General features: G+C 34.7%; 2 protein-coding genes across 3 annotated transcripts; one reads left to right on the forward strand and one right to left on the reverse strand.

Moving 5' to 3' along the window:
• Positions 1-989: 989 nt before the first annotated feature.
• On the forward strand, positions 990-12,784 carry LOC115454057 (probable nucleoporin Nup54). Of its 2 annotated transcripts, none has more exons than XM_037444464.1 (13): positions 990-1,370; positions 1,440-1,556; positions 2,588-2,686; positions 3,069-3,262; positions 3,578-3,722; positions 4,033-4,189; positions 4,490-4,598; positions 5,170-5,353; positions 6,659-6,747; positions 6,875-7,042; positions 7,518-7,637; positions 10,538-10,625; positions 12,529-12,784. In XM_037444464.1, the coding sequence occupies exons 1-13, from the start codon at positions 1,310-1,312 to the stop codon at positions 12,660-12,662; spliced, it is 1,665 nt and encodes a 554-aa protein (XP_037300361.1). In that variant the 5' UTR covers positions 990-1,309; the 3' UTR covers positions 12,663-12,784. The 2 variants fall into 2 exon arrangements, with proteins under 2 accessions (XP_037300361.1, XP_037300360.1); XM_037444463.1 differs by having other exon boundaries at positions 992-1,370; positions 3,575-3,722.
• Positions 12,785-14,591: 1,807 nt separating this feature from the next.
• On the reverse strand, positions 14,592-16,505 carry LOC115454058 (zinc finger protein GLIS2 homolog). Its single transcript, XM_037444470.1, has 4 exons — positions 16,132-16,505; positions 15,784-16,013; positions 15,514-15,661; positions 14,592-15,334 (listed from the first exon to the last, which is right to left on the reverse strand). Exons 1-4 carry the CDS (start codon positions 16,264-16,266, stop codon positions 14,624-14,626), a joined length of 1,224 nt encoding a protein of 407 aa, XP_037300367.1. The 5' UTR covers positions 16,267-16,505; the 3' UTR covers positions 14,592-14,623.
• Between the last annotated feature and the right edge of the window lie 911 nt (positions 16,506-17,416).

Below are 17,416 nucleotides of genomic sequence, written 5' to 3' on the forward strand. Positions count from 1 at the left end.
ATAATAATAGAACCACATGTGCCTTTGCTTGGCCTTTTCCTCGTAACCTTTGGTTATGTTTATTGTCTATGGAATATTACATATCGTATGACAGATCTATATACTAGCTCCTCAGAAGTCAGAACAATCCTTACTCATTACTCAGGATATTATAGTTCTGTGATTATAGCTGAGGATTATAGTTTTACTAATCAGTAATCTTTGTAGTAATCTATATATTATAGGCGACTGAATTCACACCTTCAGTAATTTATTTATTTGGATTACAATAAAGTTAAAATAACTATAATTTCGAACTTATGTTACGCATTCAATAGGCCTACAATAAATATTCTATTTTCAATTAAGGCACACACTTATTGAATGTATTTTATAATTATTTAAAATGAACGAAAAACATGACAGAGGGTAATGACTAATATATCAAGGGAATGATTTTAAAATGTATAGGATATTATATGGGTATCGAATTGATACTGAAGACTCTTTTATATAACATATAGAGTCTTTTAATAGTGAGCCAGCGAATTTATTCTTATGAAATATCACGTAAAATTTATACAAATATTATTATTATCAGACTACTTATTTTATTCATTGAAAGTAAAGGTCCAAACAGGTCCGTCGATTAAAACCAATATGAGTATCATGTTTATTTAGAATGTTAAATTCGAATAACACAATTGGTGAGCACTAAGAAAAATGACACAGAATCCTAAATCCTAAAATATAGGCAGACAAATAAAAAAACAAACAGTTTTATACAAACAACGTTATTTTTTCTTTCTTTCAACTTTTACTATACCTGAATTTTTTTACACATAAGTGATAAAAGAACGAAAATCTACGCAGAATTTAATCCTTTAGATTCAAAGTGACTTTCAATCTTACTATATGATAAAATGTATTGTACAATGTTATTGTAGGTCTAGGGGCTCTCTGTTGACAACCATTGACAACAATGACTTTACTATCACAATTTTCTCGGCGCCTCATGAACTAAATGCACCAGTAGCTACCAGCATAGAGAATATAAAAAAATATTAATTTCTGATTTTTGTATTCGGTTGGGGGCATTTTTATGTAACTAAATTCATGCAGAGATTACAATTCTCTTTCATAGACATGATTACAATTGTCATAAAAAAACAATAATTGACATTTGACATTTTTACCGCAAACGGCAAAAGTAAATACTGGAAGTAGGGTCACGAAACTTTATTGTTGCTGTTTGTTAGAAGTTATAATGAAAATTATGTGTTAATCCCCATTTACGTAAATTATAGATATTTGAGAATAACGATACACAATGACTTTCCCATTTAGTACGAATACGACTGCACAGAATTCCTCTTTTGGCGCTTCGAAACGTAAGTACTTGGTATACTACTATTTGGATCCTTATATACTGGAATATAGTGTTTTATTATTGATTGCAGCTGCATTTTCATTTGGAAGTACTAACACCGCCACCACAAGTAACCCAGGTTTTAGTTTCGGAACTACCACAACACCATCTGGCTTTGGCACGTTTGGGTCCACTGCCACTAGCACCGGTAAGTTTTTAAATAATTTTACTACATATATACAATATTAGCCCGTATGCTAGATATAACTAAATAAACTAGGTAGCTTTCTTCACTTACCTTGTTGGAGTATTATCCGCTTCTTACTTCTAGTAATACAAAATAATTTTATATGAGAGGATAAGTAAATATTATTACTGGAACTACTAATTGGGGTTGCTGGATTTGTATTTTGTTTTTCCAAATATCCACAATCCCCCATAGAAAACAAACTTTTTAAAAATATAAAATTAAATTTTCTCCCTAACCTGCAAATAATGTTAAGGTATTTGGTATATATGTGATATAAGTTTGGCAAACACATATTTTTTCTATTGTTCTCCCTATAATATGTAACAAGATATGGGTATTCATGCTTACTTTGTAACTTCTCAGCATTGTCATTTTGTATCAGTATGCCTATATTTTACAATTGCTCTTTATAGCATTTTTCGGTTTTTTACAATAGTCCAAATGCCAGTTAGAAATCTCAGGGTCAACAAAGTTAGACCTGATATCATTTTTGCACTTTACTTATTTTATTTATTTTTAGTCAAGTATTTGTGATCTCACCTTACTGGCATATAATGGTGTCCAGACAGTGTTAACAACAGTAGGAACCAAACTCAAACATCATTATGTATTATATATGCTCGGTGTGGACGGAGGCAATGGGTGTAATATATCAGAACAAAAATTTGATTAATTTAAAATGCAGGTAAACTATGTAGTCAGTAAATTAAAACTCAAATAACTTTTGGTGTATTTCTTGTGCCTGTTTCTAAATTATAAGACTATTTTAATTGAAAGTTACACCAATTTTAGTGACTTTTACTTAAACAGAAACTCAATTAAACAAATAAAAAAACACAAATCATGACTTTTATCTCGACAGCGGTGCAAACACAGTACATACATTATGATGAGCAGAAAAATCCAATATCACTTTGCCTCACCCAGGAGTTATATAGATATAGATGTTTACTATTATCTATAAATAACTACATTATTATAAATTTCAGCAACTCCATTTGGTCTAGGCACTGCTCCAGCATCGTCTGCACCATCCTTCTTTGGTGGCACTGGAGGTTTTGGAGCCACCACTACAAAACCTAATACTGGTAAGTAATTTTCATATATGTTACAGAAATTGTGATTTGATCAAATTGAAAAAACTCTTAACACAGTCCCTCTACAGGTTGTTGAGTGACTGTGATTTTTCATATACTATAATAATTTTATATTATTGTTATGTCTTCACTAGCAATATAAATTGAAAACAAGTTCAAACTAGACAAATTATTTTTATTTTTATTAGAATTAATTTGAATTTTTCACTTCATTGTAATTAGCGGTCACAAAAGTTAATCCAAACTTTTGCAACTAAATTGCAAATTATATGTGACATAGATAGGACATGTCTAAGTTTGGTGTCTAGATATATTAGTATTAATTACAGTTTTTTTACCTCTAAATGTAATTACTATTAGCATAACTTTCTAGGGTTTGGAACGGGCTTTGGGACAAACACATTTGGCACTTCAACATTCAGCAGTGCTGCCCCAACATTTGGCACAAACACAGGTTCGAATACTTTTGGTGCTGGAAACACATTTGGATCTGTGTTTGGAGCCAAACCAGCTGCTTTTGGTGGATTTAACACTGGATTTGGTGCTAATCAGTTTGGACAGCCTCAAGTTAGTAATTAAGTTAATGTGAATATAATTTTATTAATAATAGACCATTATTACTGGCCAGTATTTTAGAAGCACAAGAATTCAAATCAAATTTAATGTTATTCTGAATTCTATACAATGATAGTGATAAAAAGTGAATAAGTATAGAGATTTGTACTCCTTTTTTATTGCCTTCTGAACTGATAGAAGGTTAAAGATGCTCACATTCTAATCATTACACAGTTTGTCAATAGAGATTAAATATAGATCCTCTTCTACTAAATTAATATCAAGGAAGAAACTAATTTGTTTCAACAAATATTTTATTTTTAGCAGCAGCAGCAACAGCAACAACAGCCGCAGGGTCCTACGACAGCGCACGAGGCGCTTGTGGCCGCTGTGTTCAACTGTTGTGTGTTTGGAGATGAGAGGGATCAGGTTTTAGCAAAATGGAACTTATTGCAAGCTCAATGGGGCACTGGTGAGTGCACTTTGCACTAGTCATATAGTTTACATTAAATTCAATTAAGTTAATTGGAAAATAAAAGGTAAAAATATAGTCTGATAATGTGCTTATTCATGATCAAGCTATAAAGCAATCAATATGCATTTAAAATATTATAAAGACGAAAGTTTGTATGGACCTAATTTCTTCAATTTTGAAAATTTGTTCATTAATAAGATCTCAGTATCCTTGAGAGTAATATGCTACTTTTATCCTGAAACGAATTTTAACACATGGAGCGGCGAGCAGAAACTAATTGTCAATGATTTTATATATCATGTTACAGGGCAGGCTTACTACAGTCAGAATGCACCACCGCTGGAACTGAATGAACAAAATCCTTTATGCCGCTTCAAGGCGGTTGGATACTCAAAACTAAGTGGAAAGGAAGATAAAGATGGACATGTTGCTTTGTTATTCAATAAAACTGAACAGGAAATTAAGTAAGTTAATGAAAAAATAAAAGAAAACCATCCAGTCTGAAATAAAGTACAATTGATCTTGATCTTTAAAGTCGAAGCGTAAACATAAACAGGTCACAGCATGAATAATTGCTAACTTAGTAGTTAGTTTAATATGACTAACATTATATAAAAGAAAAACGAATGTAAGGTAACATAGTGAATTGGGTCCATTCCATTAATTTATGTTCTTAATATATAAATTTTACACATTGCAATTTATTATGATAAGAATAATGAGTATTACAAAAATTAAATATATTGTGATTATTTGTTGTCTAGGAATAACCAACAAGCACTCATAACATCCTTGCAAGGTCTTCTTGGCAACAAACCGAATTTGGTAGTAAACATTGACTCAGTGAAGGCAGTGGCAGAAAATAAAAGTCAGGTAAGTGGACTGTTCATTGATATTGCTGTGTATAAATAAGTTGGATATAGTGATGGGGCTGCCTTCTGCAGTCGCCCCAGGTTCCCATCTCTCTGGGCGGCTCCACGGCGGGTCGTAAGGGCGGTGAACCCAATATAACCGTTCAGTCGCGTGGACTGCTTATTGCAACCAATGAATATTGTTAAAATAACATGGTTATTATCCAATTATTTTTTTAAATCTAGATAATAAAAAATAAAATTATTATCATTGTGCATGAATTTATTTAATATTTTTAATGCCAGTTATATTACTTATAAATACATGTTTAGTGTATTATGTGAAAATCCATTTGCAGTTCTAGACAGTTTGTATCTACTTGTTATAAGCAAAGTGGTCAAAATGTGTAATAAAAAGAAGATATGCTTTGGTTTGTTGTTTATCGCCCACATTGTTACTAATTATTATTTTTATTTTAAGTAATTTAAACAAATATGTAATCCAACATTTTACAGTAAGGTCTTTTGTGATCTACCAGTAATATTGTGTAATGTACAATAGCATAGTTATGTGTGATGTGGCGTGTGTGCAGGTGGTGATGTTTGTGGTGGACAAGGCGGCGAGCGGCGCGCACGTGAGCGCGTCGGAGCTGGGCGCGTTCCTGAACGGCGCGGGCCCGCGCGGCGCGCTGGCGGGCGCGGGCTGCAGCGCCGTGGCGCCCGTCACGCAGCCCGCGCCGCAGCTGCTGCACCAGTACCTGCAGACGCCGCCGCCAGGTTCACACTTACCTTTACTACAGCAGCATTGCTGATCATTACTTCAAACAAGAGTGTATGAGACTTCGTCCTGTATAATTTCATTATGTATACATAATATGTACATAGATTCATGCCTCTATTTCATATGGGTAGACAGAGACTATAGTTTGCCAATTTGTACGATTCTGGCATATTGCTCTTTCTTCCTTCACTATCATCAATCTTTTCATGCATTCCCGCCGGTTCAGGATACTTCTAACTTGGTTTTTACTAAAAATGTCAGATATCTAATATTTGAAGGTTAAGTGCGGTCGATTCCTATTTCCTTCCCCCTTATAGCGTCCATTATATTTTTATTGTTGAAATATGCTCAATTTATAGAAAATCAGTGATTTTGTTTTTTCATTTATAATTTCGTTCTAAAACACTTTGTCACGTGACGTTCTCCCTGTGTGACGTCATTGCACATATACAAACATGCGTGACAGTTGTGGCACCTAGCCTGTACTTTACAACAAAATTAATTGTTTGGATTTATATCTGCTAGTTGTTACTTTTTCCACAAAAAATGAATGTGTCAGCATATAAATATTGTTTGGTTATGTAAAAACTCGGCACCATATAATCCCTATAAATTGTTAATTCATGTGCCAAAATCAAAAGATTTAAGAAAGAAGTGGTTGAATTTAGCACGGCGAGATCCAAAATTTATATTTATACGTCGGATAAATAGACGATTTATTTTTGTGAAGATCATTTCAATGTAAGTTTATAGTTGTATATTGTGTTAAAATGTTGTTGTTACCTATAAACTCAATGTTGTAATGTAAGTGACAAATATAAAATGTGTGTTGAGGCTATTTTTTAGTAACCTCGGTTTTTTCTAAGTTATGACTACATGATATCTGTTGTTCGTCTCATGAAGTCTTTACTATAAATTTATTGTGTTGCATGATGCAATGTTTATGTGCGATGACGTCACTAGAAATGGCGCCCGGCATCACTCGTATTAGGCCCCAAGGGTTACAGATCAAAAATTCGAGATTTTAATGACGAAAATAACATATTTACAATACATTTAAAACAAACAATATATATATTTTTGCCCACTATTCTTTGTCCTGAAGCAGTTTTATATTTTTTGGTTACTAGAACTAATAATTTATCTAGCAAGATGCACAGCTTACAATTATTATACTTTGTTATTGTAAGAACGCCTCCTATGAATAAAATTTAAGTTATATTTTCCCTTAGATCCAAATAGAAATTGAATAAAGTTTTAATTTAAACATGGGATGTGATAAATTTAAATTAATATTTCAGGCATGGATATGAGACTTTGGAAACAGGCGCAAGCAGATAATCCGGATCCGCAGAACTATATACCCGTACCTATTATAGGATTTTCAGAGGTCAGTTATTTATTATTACGTTTAAACAAAATATACTACGAAATGTATGACATTAATACTAATAAGTAAATGTAATGAACATGTGAATAATGTGTGTGTCGTGTTATATGATGTTTGGTCCGTGCAGATCAAGTTTCGCGCGCGGTGCCAAGCGGAGCAGGCGCGGCTGCAGACGGGCTGGGTGGCGCGCGCGGGCGCGACGCTCGCCGAGCTGCGCACGCGCCGCGCCGCCTCCGCCGCGCGCCTCGCGCAACTCGCCGCGCGCCTGCACGCATTGCGGCACACGCTGCTGCAGGTATTGCACCACACTAATCTACTCTTGTTTACTGTTTACCTACTGGACATTGGAAACATTCCAAAAATTACCAAAAAATGTCCTGTTAGGTTCTCAATAAAATCGCTTGAAGAGTCAAAATGATATTTTGTGCTACCGGACACCTAGCGTATTTTACACAATTCAATTTATTTCTATTATATTCAATTAGTATAGAAGACATTCAATCATTTGAATGTCATATCTCAGAAAAAATATTAAAAAAATGTACTTCTTACCAATATTACTATGTATCTACTAAATTTATCTTAGCAATACATATTATAAATACAAAAGTTGGTGAAAATGTTTGAATTTTTGAAGTATGCTAAGTAACAGACACTAGCACAGAGCATGCTAGTGTGTCGTACAGATGGCGCTATGGATTGGTAGAGTGTAGCGGGATATAGTTTTCAGTAAGACGTAGTTGTATATGAGTACATCGGTGTGTGCGCAGGTGGTGGCGCGGCAGGAGGCGCGCGCGGGCGCGGGCGCGGCGCTGTCGGCGGCGGAGGAGGCGACGCGCGCGCGCCTGCAGGAGCTCGCCTCGCAGCTCGCCGCGCCGCCGCTGTACAACGTACGTACACTACTACTATGTTTCACCTCTAAAGGTACCCTTATAGGATAACTTTAAATGATGTCCGTCTGTCTATTGAGACCCTTTTTTCAGGAACGCGTAAAAGTATCCAGTTGAAATTTATATCAAATATTCGAGTCTACGTTCTTTCAGCTATTAAACAATTTTACTAGTTGCTACAAAACGACCAAAAGATAACATGACCGACCGTTTACGTCGTATATTTTACTATTTTACAAGGAAATCAAAACTTGGTCCCATCTCCCACAAATGGCCGTGCGACCATCTCACCCGGGTTTTCTATAATATTATGTGTTAATAAATATATGAATTTCGAGCACCCGACGACCACTAATAATATTAATTACCCAAAGATATTTCTGCCTCCCGAGGCAATTCTTGTGCGCTCGGTCTCCACACATGTACACCCATGCACGGGGGGATATTTGTCGCGGCCCTAGGCTCATAGTTAAGTGTGTATACCTCATGGTTCTTAATTCGCATAGTCCTATAAGAGCTCACGAACAGTTTCTAGCCTTCTCCCCTCCTCCCATCCTAATAGGTTTCCTTAGCCTTCCCCCACTCTTCCTTCTAACTATCCCCTCCCAACTTTCAGGATCCTGCAGTCGCTAAGCAGGGGGATTCCAGTATCTCATTCACGGGTTTTTCCCGATATCGACTGCGGGACCCGATACCCAAAAAACAAAACGATATTTCTGTTCTAATGTGATAGAGGAAAAACTATCGCCAAATTCATCACGAGAAATTTTATCAAGTATCATTGTTTATCTTAATTTATTTAAGCGTATCTATAAATATATGAAAGTTATCTATTTAGGTAATCTATGTATTAGAATGATTTGTGTGAAATTTATTTGTCAAGGAAGTGAGATGTAAAAATTATTGAATTGCAATTTAAATCAAAGAAATTTGTGGGTAATGTTGTGTTAGGCATAATTAAACAAACATACACATCTATATAACAGAATTATAGGCACTTCAATAGATAAGATGCAATTCATATAAATTATAAACAGTGGACAATAATATAAAATAATTTGCTACTACACTACATAATATTATCATTTTATGTAACAATGATCAAAATGTTATGTAGCGCCTCTACTTGTCCCTGTCCAGTCTCATATTATCTGTTGTATGTAAAGGGAATGAAAGCCTTACAGTGCTGCTTTTTTGTATCAAGTTAATGAATAAATAAAGAGGATGACTAATTTTGATTTTCTAAGAAACTGTATCACAAGTTCTGTATAAATAATCTATACTTCGAAATAAATGATTATAAATTAGTATTATCTACATTAGCAGTTTAATACGATAAAATTTCAAATAAAACTTGTCGAACCTGTAAAAAGTCTTCCAACATAGTCAAACGATGAAGAGAAAAACGCTGTTACGCAACGGAAAGATCAGACAGTGGGCAATTGGGCGGCTTATCTGAAATGCGTCGTGAAACACCTGATACACGGTGACCTTGTCTGTACAAACGCTGTCACTCGCCCTACGCGTGCTTCGTTTATCGACCACTATCGGTGCTTTATCGCCTGATTCCAGACATAGATATACACGTAGATATCGTATTACGATGGACTGAGAATAGATTAAAATGACGCCTGTATTGTGAATGTCTGGCATGGCCGTGCACTCCCCACAAACTTCAGGGTGTGGATCATCATCAAACCTCGTTAAAACCTTACAAATAATGTTATTCAATTCATTACAATATACACTTATCTCCAGACATTTTAATCTTGCCAGTTTTTTATTACAAAATGGAACGCAGTTCCGGCTCGAACTGGTTGTAATTGGCATATTTTATTTCCTGTACGTGTGCGAATCGTGTGATTGATAATTATGATTATATTATATTCATTGTCTGACGTTCTAGTATACGAAAATCTATGTGCCAATGATTAAAATATACTTTACGTAATGTTCTATAAATGGATATTATACCAAATAAGTATTTTGCAAGTCTTACCACTACTAAATAGTTGAACTTGAAATTATTCAACATTTTGAGAATTGATGGACTATTTTAAAAAAGAAAATTCACATATACATGTACTTTGTTCAAGACTCTTATCTTTTGCATGCCTCTTGGATTTAGTCATCGGTAAGACTCCGCAAGCAAGTATATTTTATTATGTTTGTAATAATATTTTAGTATACGACGACCTTACACCGATGAAAAAGTAAATAAAACAATGATTGTTGTTTATTTTTGTTGCCGTCCGTTGGTCTGCTTATCTTGTCACACCCTGTATAAAGTGCGCACCTGTCGCGTTGCTGTAATTTTTCATAATGACAGAGGCCAATAAAAAAAGCTTTCTTACTGTCGTTCTAAAATATAAAATACTATAAAAGATATTTATGGTCGTAAGAACCGTCTATCCCGCCACGCCGTAGCGTCGCTTGGTTCCTGCACAATTTTATGTTCAATATCATCAATTGATTACTATAATTTTTGACGAATTACATATTATAATTGATGTTTTTGAAGTATTAATGCCAGTCACATCCAGGTATTATTATTCGTTCAATAAAGTTTATAGGTAGGTACATATAATTAAGTAACTTTCTGCTGTAAGTTGTCAATAATATTGACGCTGAATAAATTGCAAGTTTGTTCTTTACCTTCTAAAAAATTAACAAAATAGTCAACTAATGCGTACCATAGGTCAATTTTACCCTGAGTTTATAATTCTTCTGCCTAAAAATTAAGAAATTAGACGCAATAGCAGTTGTTTTAGATTTTCTATGAGACTAAAAACTGTTCTTATCAAGTGGTGGTTGGTGGTGTTCTTATTATTTGCAGAATTAAAACCGTGGATACTATATAATTAAGAAGATTTTTTCATGAATGGTTGTGTGGTGTGTAGGGTCGGCTGAACGAGTTGCTGTGTGCTGTTCGTCTCCAACGCAGCGCCAGCGCCGGCATGACGCACGAGCGGTATCAACTCGATCCTGGTAAGATTTATAAAATAATATATTGTATTTGATATTTTTATTATTCTTAACTTAAGTAACTAAGCTCGGATTGTGTACAAAATATATTTTAAATAAATGTGCCTTTCTGAGATTACGCAATTTTGTGCAATTTTTATCGTAATCTTCAATTTCAAGTTTGGTTGGCTTATTATTAATGGGGCATTAAGATATATCTATAACGGATCTATCGGATCACTTTTAGATAATACATAATTAGTCCACATTGTCATTTTATGTTTCGAAAGTCTAATTCTGTAATTTATTTTAGATAATAGTATACCTATAGATTAGGTTGCTAAAGATATGTTAGGTACGCCTGAATTACCTTCAGTTTTTAATCAGTAAAATTAACTTTAAAATATCTTCCGTAATCTATCTTTATGTTATAAGTATACTTTATTTTATTTCGACAAGAATGCTAGTTATAGTTATTAAAACCTTTTTCGAAGATACAGCTTTTGAAAATTTTTGTAATATGTATTATTGCAAATCAAAAACTAAGATTTGTAGCACAAGGCCGCTATGTAAGTATAAATTATTTACATTCATACCATGTTAACTTATTGTCTTAATAAGGTGTCAAAAGAGAACCATAATCATTCAATTAATCGTTTAAAAATGTACAAGGTTGTCTCCAGTTCCCTCGTGACTTTTTATACTAGTAAACTGACAATATTGATAAATATTTAATGAATTGGGCTGCAATAATATTGATAAATAAAAAATAAGTTTAAACATAGTTTATTAATTTACGAATAACAAAAATGGGTTATTTACTTTTTTTTTTTAAATTGACTTGATCCTAAGGTGTTCATACTCATGGCGGCATACATTTCGTATATTTGTAAAACAGATAGAAAAGTAAAAAATTATAATTATATTTATGATCTAAAAGTAATATTTTGCACTTTGCCTAAAGTCTAAACTATCTTATTACAATGTATTTTTAGTTTTTTTCTTACATACAGTAAAATTCCCTATTGTGTATTCAAGAAGAACTATTAATAAATTGGTTAAAACGAAGGGTTCAAAATATTTGGAAACTTATAATGACAAAACCTTTTATTACTTTCAGACTAAATCTTAAAAATAACACTGTTCAAGACCTCTTAAGTACATTACAATATGATATATCCATACATTTTTAAGTCTTCATTTTTCCGGAACTCATAATAAAAAGTATTAGTCAACATTATCGATATCTACAATTTGTCAAATCCCAGTAATACTTAACTGTAATCATTTTGTAAACATGGAATGAAAAGTCCAAATTCCAAACTTTATGTGGAAACTATAGTTGATGGAATTTAAAAGCAATTTTTAAATATCTAGTTATTTTATGATTAGAAAAATAAAGTATCTGCAGGAAAATTAATGTAAGAAGTCACCAATATTCGCGTTTTCTTTTCGGCTTGCAACTTTGCCACACATGCCATGCTCAAATCTCATTCCGAGAGAGATTGAAATATATTTTTGAAATATTTTAGTCAATAGATCATGAAAATAAGTATTTCAAATCCATTAAACGTTAACCGTAGAAAATACGTTACACATATCAGCAATCCGACTTATTTTAGTTGATGTAACATTTCGATAAACGACAATTAAAGGCCGCATACTTTTAATTTAGACGCTTTACTTTAACCAATATATCCAAATTAACATTTCATCTCGAGACTCTTTTGAAATAAATTAAAACTATGAAGGCTTAATTGTTTCATTCGCTCTCGTGGAAATGCTGTATTATCCGAGAGGAATAAGATAGATGCTTCCTAACTTTTATTTTATTATGTTTTCTATAAGCTTTAGTTATTATCCTGGGTTTACAATATTTATTTGCCTTGATGATATTGTGATTTAATATTTATATTACGATCGGCAGATGCACAAGAAGATGTGAAACAGTTCTTGACGCTGCAGCAGCGCGGCATGGCACACTTGTTAGACACGGCTCGGAAAGACCTCGCCGCCCTCAACACTATAGCTGAAGGCATGGCGCAGCTTGTCAGAGGCTAATGCGGAATACTTTCTTGAATTTATTGGATTTATACCATTCCCTAATAAGAACATGAATAAATATTGAATGAGAATCTTTGTAAGGGAAGTGTTAAGGAATAATAAAGATACTTTGATAATTATTTTTTTTATTTTTATTTAAATGTGGGAACCCCAATTGTATACGGGGTATAGGTATAAAATTTGAGTTCATATTGGAAATATGCGTTATATTCGTTTTGTAACGAGGCTTGAGAATATCAAAATTGTTGAAAATATAAGTTTAGCGAAATGCACTTTGTTTTTGTTTGAAAATATAATCAAATATTGTAATAGTGTAAACTAATAAAGAAATTATATTTATTGAAATACACACACACAACTGTTAGGATTTTTAATAAACAATGTTTATATAGAAGAGGCCCATGCTCAGCAGTGGGCAAGTATATAATACAGGGCTGATATTATTATTTATTATAGCTTTTGCCCGCGGCTCCGCCAGCGTTATAAAGTTTTTCAGGCTAAAGTTTTCCTTTATAAAAGTAGTAATTTCCCGGGAGCCTATGTTCTTCCCAGGGTCTCAAATTGTCTCCATACAAAATTTCATCTTAATACGTTGGGTAGTTTTTGAGTTTAACACGTTCAGACAGACAGATGCAGCGGGGGACTTTGTTTTATAATATATTTTTTAGAACTTTTTAAGAGGAACAATCCCGTCATACATCATTGTTGCATAACTTTAACCGTTTACGCAGCGCACACAACGGAAGCTCTCAAAACTAATAATTTTTCCCCGTTTTTGCAACATGTTTCATTACGGCTCCGCTCCTGTGGGTCATAGCGTGATGATTTATAGCCTATAGCACTCCAGGAACAAAGGGCTATCCAACACAAAAATTATTTTTTGTGTTGGATAGCCCTTTGTTCCTGTATTAGTACATTTCCGTCATACATGATTTCTGTGTAGCTTTAACCATTAAGGTTGCACACGCGACGGAAGCTTAAAAAATGGAATAACTTCTCCCGTTTTCCCAACATTTCCCTTCACTGCTCTGCTCCTATTAATTGTAGCGTGATGAAAAGTATACTATAACCAGCACAGGAGTATGACAAATAATTGTACCAAGTTTCGTTAAAATCCGTCGAGTAGTTTTTGTTTCTATAACGGTTATACAGACAGACAGACAGACAAAAATTTTACTAATTGTATTTTTGGCATCAGTATCGATCCCTAATCACCCCCTGATAGTTATTTTGGAAATATATTTCATGTACAGAATTGACCTCTCTACAGATTTATTATAAGTATAGATTAATGTTTATGTAGATCGAGATCAGCCAAAAAAGGCGGGTAGATTTGAACAAAATTATAGGTTAGTAACGTAAATGTGCTAGGTAGCTGTTATTTAGGTATTTAGGTGACGGAAAACAGCTAATCTACCATACTTGAGTCTTGGTGCAAAGTCCAATGTACCAAGCGGAAAGGTGTGCCGCGGTAATATTTTCATAGATAACTTTTGTATCGTATTTTATCTGCATTATTGGCATCAATAATGTTAAAAAGAACTATGCACAGGCATTTTACGGATCCAATTTGTACAATATCGTGCTTATTCTATTCCAACTATGTAATTTTTCGTCTATAATTTTACCTACCTACAATAAATAGTATTCACACAATGAAACAGGTTATTTTGCCTTCAGATAAGGAAGTAAGTAATCTCCGACAGTATGTCTTGTCACCTACAATGTTTGCTAATTGATAAAGATGTGCTGAATATGGTGAATAACATAAATGAAATGTAAATATTTAATTTGCTCTGTTTTCTTTTACAGCGAGAACATTGCGTTGTGTTTAACAAAGTAATGTGTAATTTTTGTCAATAAAAGTTTTGTATTTTCATGAGTGTGACATTATATAGTTTGGCGGCAAATAATTACTGAACAAAATAAGTTAAACATAATTTATTAATAAATACTTATCAGCTTTTGGTACTTAAATCTAATGGCAAGTCGGTTCTTCTGATAAGTTCTTCAATAGGCTTGCACTCTATCCGTTTAGTGCATATCAGGTTTAATGGCATTTCTTCAACACAATTCAATCTCTCTGGACTTTCTTCAATAGAAGGCATATGAACATCAGCAACTTTGGGCTGGTCTTCATACGTGTACATTTTTTCACTAATACTCGGTCTTGGTACAGGGTAGTTGATATTTGAATAGTAACTCCTGTAAGCATGTTCGTACATTTGGGTGTACTCCATATAAGACATTTCGTCAGTAGGAACTCTTATTTGGTAAATAGGCTCCAGTGGTCGAATGTAGACTGGATCCACTGGATACCTAAGAGGCGGAGACATTGACGTCTCCGTTATTATCGTGGGATAAGGTATTGTGGGTGACAGAGCAGTTCTTGGCTGATTATACGGCAAACAGGGGTGCAGGGTAGATCGGGGCTCTTCAGGTGTAATATCTTTGTGCATGTTTTCTGGGCTCTGTATCTCTCTAGGCTCTTGTTTCGATAGATGATCCGTTGTGAAATGTTTGTAGGTTTTGACATGTTTCCTCAAGCTGGACGGATCTGTGTATCGCTTATTGCACCCAGGAACTTTGCAGCAGTATGGTTTTTCGACGGCATGGGTCCGTGTGTGCTTGAATCTGTCGCTGGAGTTGGAGTAGGCTTTTCCGCATCCCTGTTAAAAATAAAGACGATTATGAGTCAATTTATTAATTTGATGTATGTATAAGGTTTCAAGATGTTGTTCTGATACAATTAAATAAATAGGTAGGTGGCGTAGAGACTTTTGATTTTTTCCAAAACATAGTTAAAAATAAAAGCCCCGTAGCTAACATAATTATTCAATATATTTACCTCATAAGGACACACGTAGGGTTTTTCTCCCGAGTGCGAACGAAGATGAATCTTCAAATTTTCAGCCCTGGAGAAACTCTTGTTGCACTGATTGCAGGTGTGGGGACGTTCGTTAGTGTGAGTGCGCACATGCACTAACATTTTGTATCTGTGGACAATACAAATAAATATGTTTAAACTAAATGATAAACGGGTTAATTTCTTTATCATCTTGTTATTTTAAAACATACGGTTTTAGGGGATCGAGTATTTTGAAAATATTTAACTAACCTTGCATTAAATCCCCTTTGTGGTCTGGTACAGCCTTTCCACCCGCAGTAGAAAAGGCCGTCTCTATGAGCCAGTGCGTGCGTGCGCGCGACGTGCGCGGACAGACGTGCCACGCTCGGGAACCGCATGCCGCAGCCTCGCCATCCACAGACCCCCTCTGGATTATCTGGGATTTGCTCGAACGCATACCTCTCAGGTGACGATCCACCAGAAGAGTCTTCATCTTCGACCTACAAGCGCGAAAATATTTGTTAATATTGTTTTTTTCATTGCAAAAATGTTTTGCTTTGTAGTAAATGTTTTAAAAGTCTACAAAACAAAACCTGATTATAATTTAGTGTAACACACCTGAGGTGGAAGCGGTGCCAAAGGCATTGGCCTAGCGAGGTAGGGCGCGAAACGTTCAGCGGGCATCCAGCGTGGGACCCTGCAACCTTCGCCAGGTAACTCTGATCTCCATTGCGGAAACACGAGCATTGTCATATACACATTCACTCCGTACTACGAAACAACAGTTGTGGTCACTGCGCGGTCGTTACAGACAATGATGGCAGGCAGCCGCGTCGCCTACTTATAAAACGTCTCAGAGTGACAACGCGCCGATAAGAGAACGAATCCCCCGCGAACATTCTGTCTAGCTTTACATTGTTTATCCTTCACAGATATTACGAAATGGAAAATAGCGAAATGTCATTACAGAGATGATTTTAGGAAATTGTCGAAATAATATTGTGCAATTTAAAGGAGATATAGGACTATTTCTATGTCATAATTCCAATGTGTAGTGTACAGTGTACGAGAGTTATCAGAAGCCGCCTGCCGCGGCCGCTGTCCGGTTATTACCGGTCCGATAGGCCGCGGTTCAATAGGTGACTGATATTGCGGTGTTGGTGAGAAGCGACCTCTTACTGGTTCTTATTTACGATCTCATTATGCTGGTTTCTTCATTTATAAGCAAACGTCATTATATTAATTTATCATCCTAATTATTTTTGTTGTATTGTCTCATTGTTCTAATGGCGGCATATTCTATGATGAGGTTTTGCGTTCAATTTCTAAGTCAGGACTCTTATGTAACATGTATGGAGTTGTTGATCCCAAAAATATACACGTGGTTGTACCTATGATCTTGAAATATGCGTTGTTATCCTTGCCTGTTACATAGTGAGACGGATTAATTCTGGCCTATCTGTAGGTTCCTTAGTTGCGGTACTGTGTACTGTCTGAGCTTACAACACAGAGTTAATCACTACAATATCTTGCACACCAAATCCGCGAAACTTGCCAAATTCTTTAATCGAATATCTGCAATTTCAGTTTGATTATCAATTATGTTTTTTCGACGTATTTATTTACTGTCTATGTTTTTGTTTGGTTCATTAAAACATGATGTTTTCTCGATTTACTTATTGATTAGAGGCTTCTGAATCAATTTAATTGACCGTTTGTAGAAAAAAAACCGGCGTGACTGAAGATCTTATTTAACTACTACGTAAATCGACAATAATATAATAACAAATAGACGACTGCCTCGATGGCGTAGTTGTATTGCATGTCCGGTACAATAGCGCTCTGAGGTCCTGGGTTCGAATCCCGGGTCGGGCAAAATGATATTTGGGTTTTTTCTGCTCAG

Source organism: Manduca sexta, chromosome 28 (genome assembly GCF_014839805.1).
Source record: "Manduca sexta isolate Smith_Timp_Sample1 chromosome 28, JHU_Msex_v1.0, whole genome shotgun sequence".
Lineage (NCBI taxonomy): Eukaryota > Metazoa > Arthropoda > Insecta > Lepidoptera > Sphingidae > Manduca > Manduca sexta.

What these genes read in the sequence shown, in the direction of transcription:
- LOC115454057 (XM_037444463.1), top strand. Translation starts at nt 1,310, where the DNA reads ATGACTTTCCCATTTAGTACGAATACGACTGCACAGAATTCCTCTTTT. An exon ending in CCTGCAGACGCCGCCGCCAG is followed by an intron (nt 5,354 to 6,658) that starts GTTCACACTTAC and finishes TTAATATTTCAG; the next exon opens with GCATGGATATGAGACTTTGG. An exon ending in GCGGTATCAACTCGATCCTG is followed by an intron (nt 10,626 to 12,528) that starts GTAAGATTTATA and finishes TACGATCGGCAG; the next exon opens with ATGCACAAGAAGATGTGAAA.
- LOC115454058 (XM_037444470.1), bottom strand. Translation starts at nt 16,266, where the DNA reads ATGACAATGCTCGTGTTTCCGCAATGGAGATCAGAGTTACCTGGCGAA. An exon ending in TGGCACCGCTTCCACCTCAG is followed by an intron (nt 16,014 to 16,131) that starts GTGTGTTACACT and finishes TCGCGCTTGTAG; the next exon opens with GTCGAAGATGAAGACTCTTC. An exon ending in CAAAGGGGATTTAATGCAAG is followed by an intron (nt 15,662 to 15,783) that starts GTTAGTTAAATA and finishes TATTGTCCACAG; the next exon opens with ATACAAAATGTTAGTGCATG.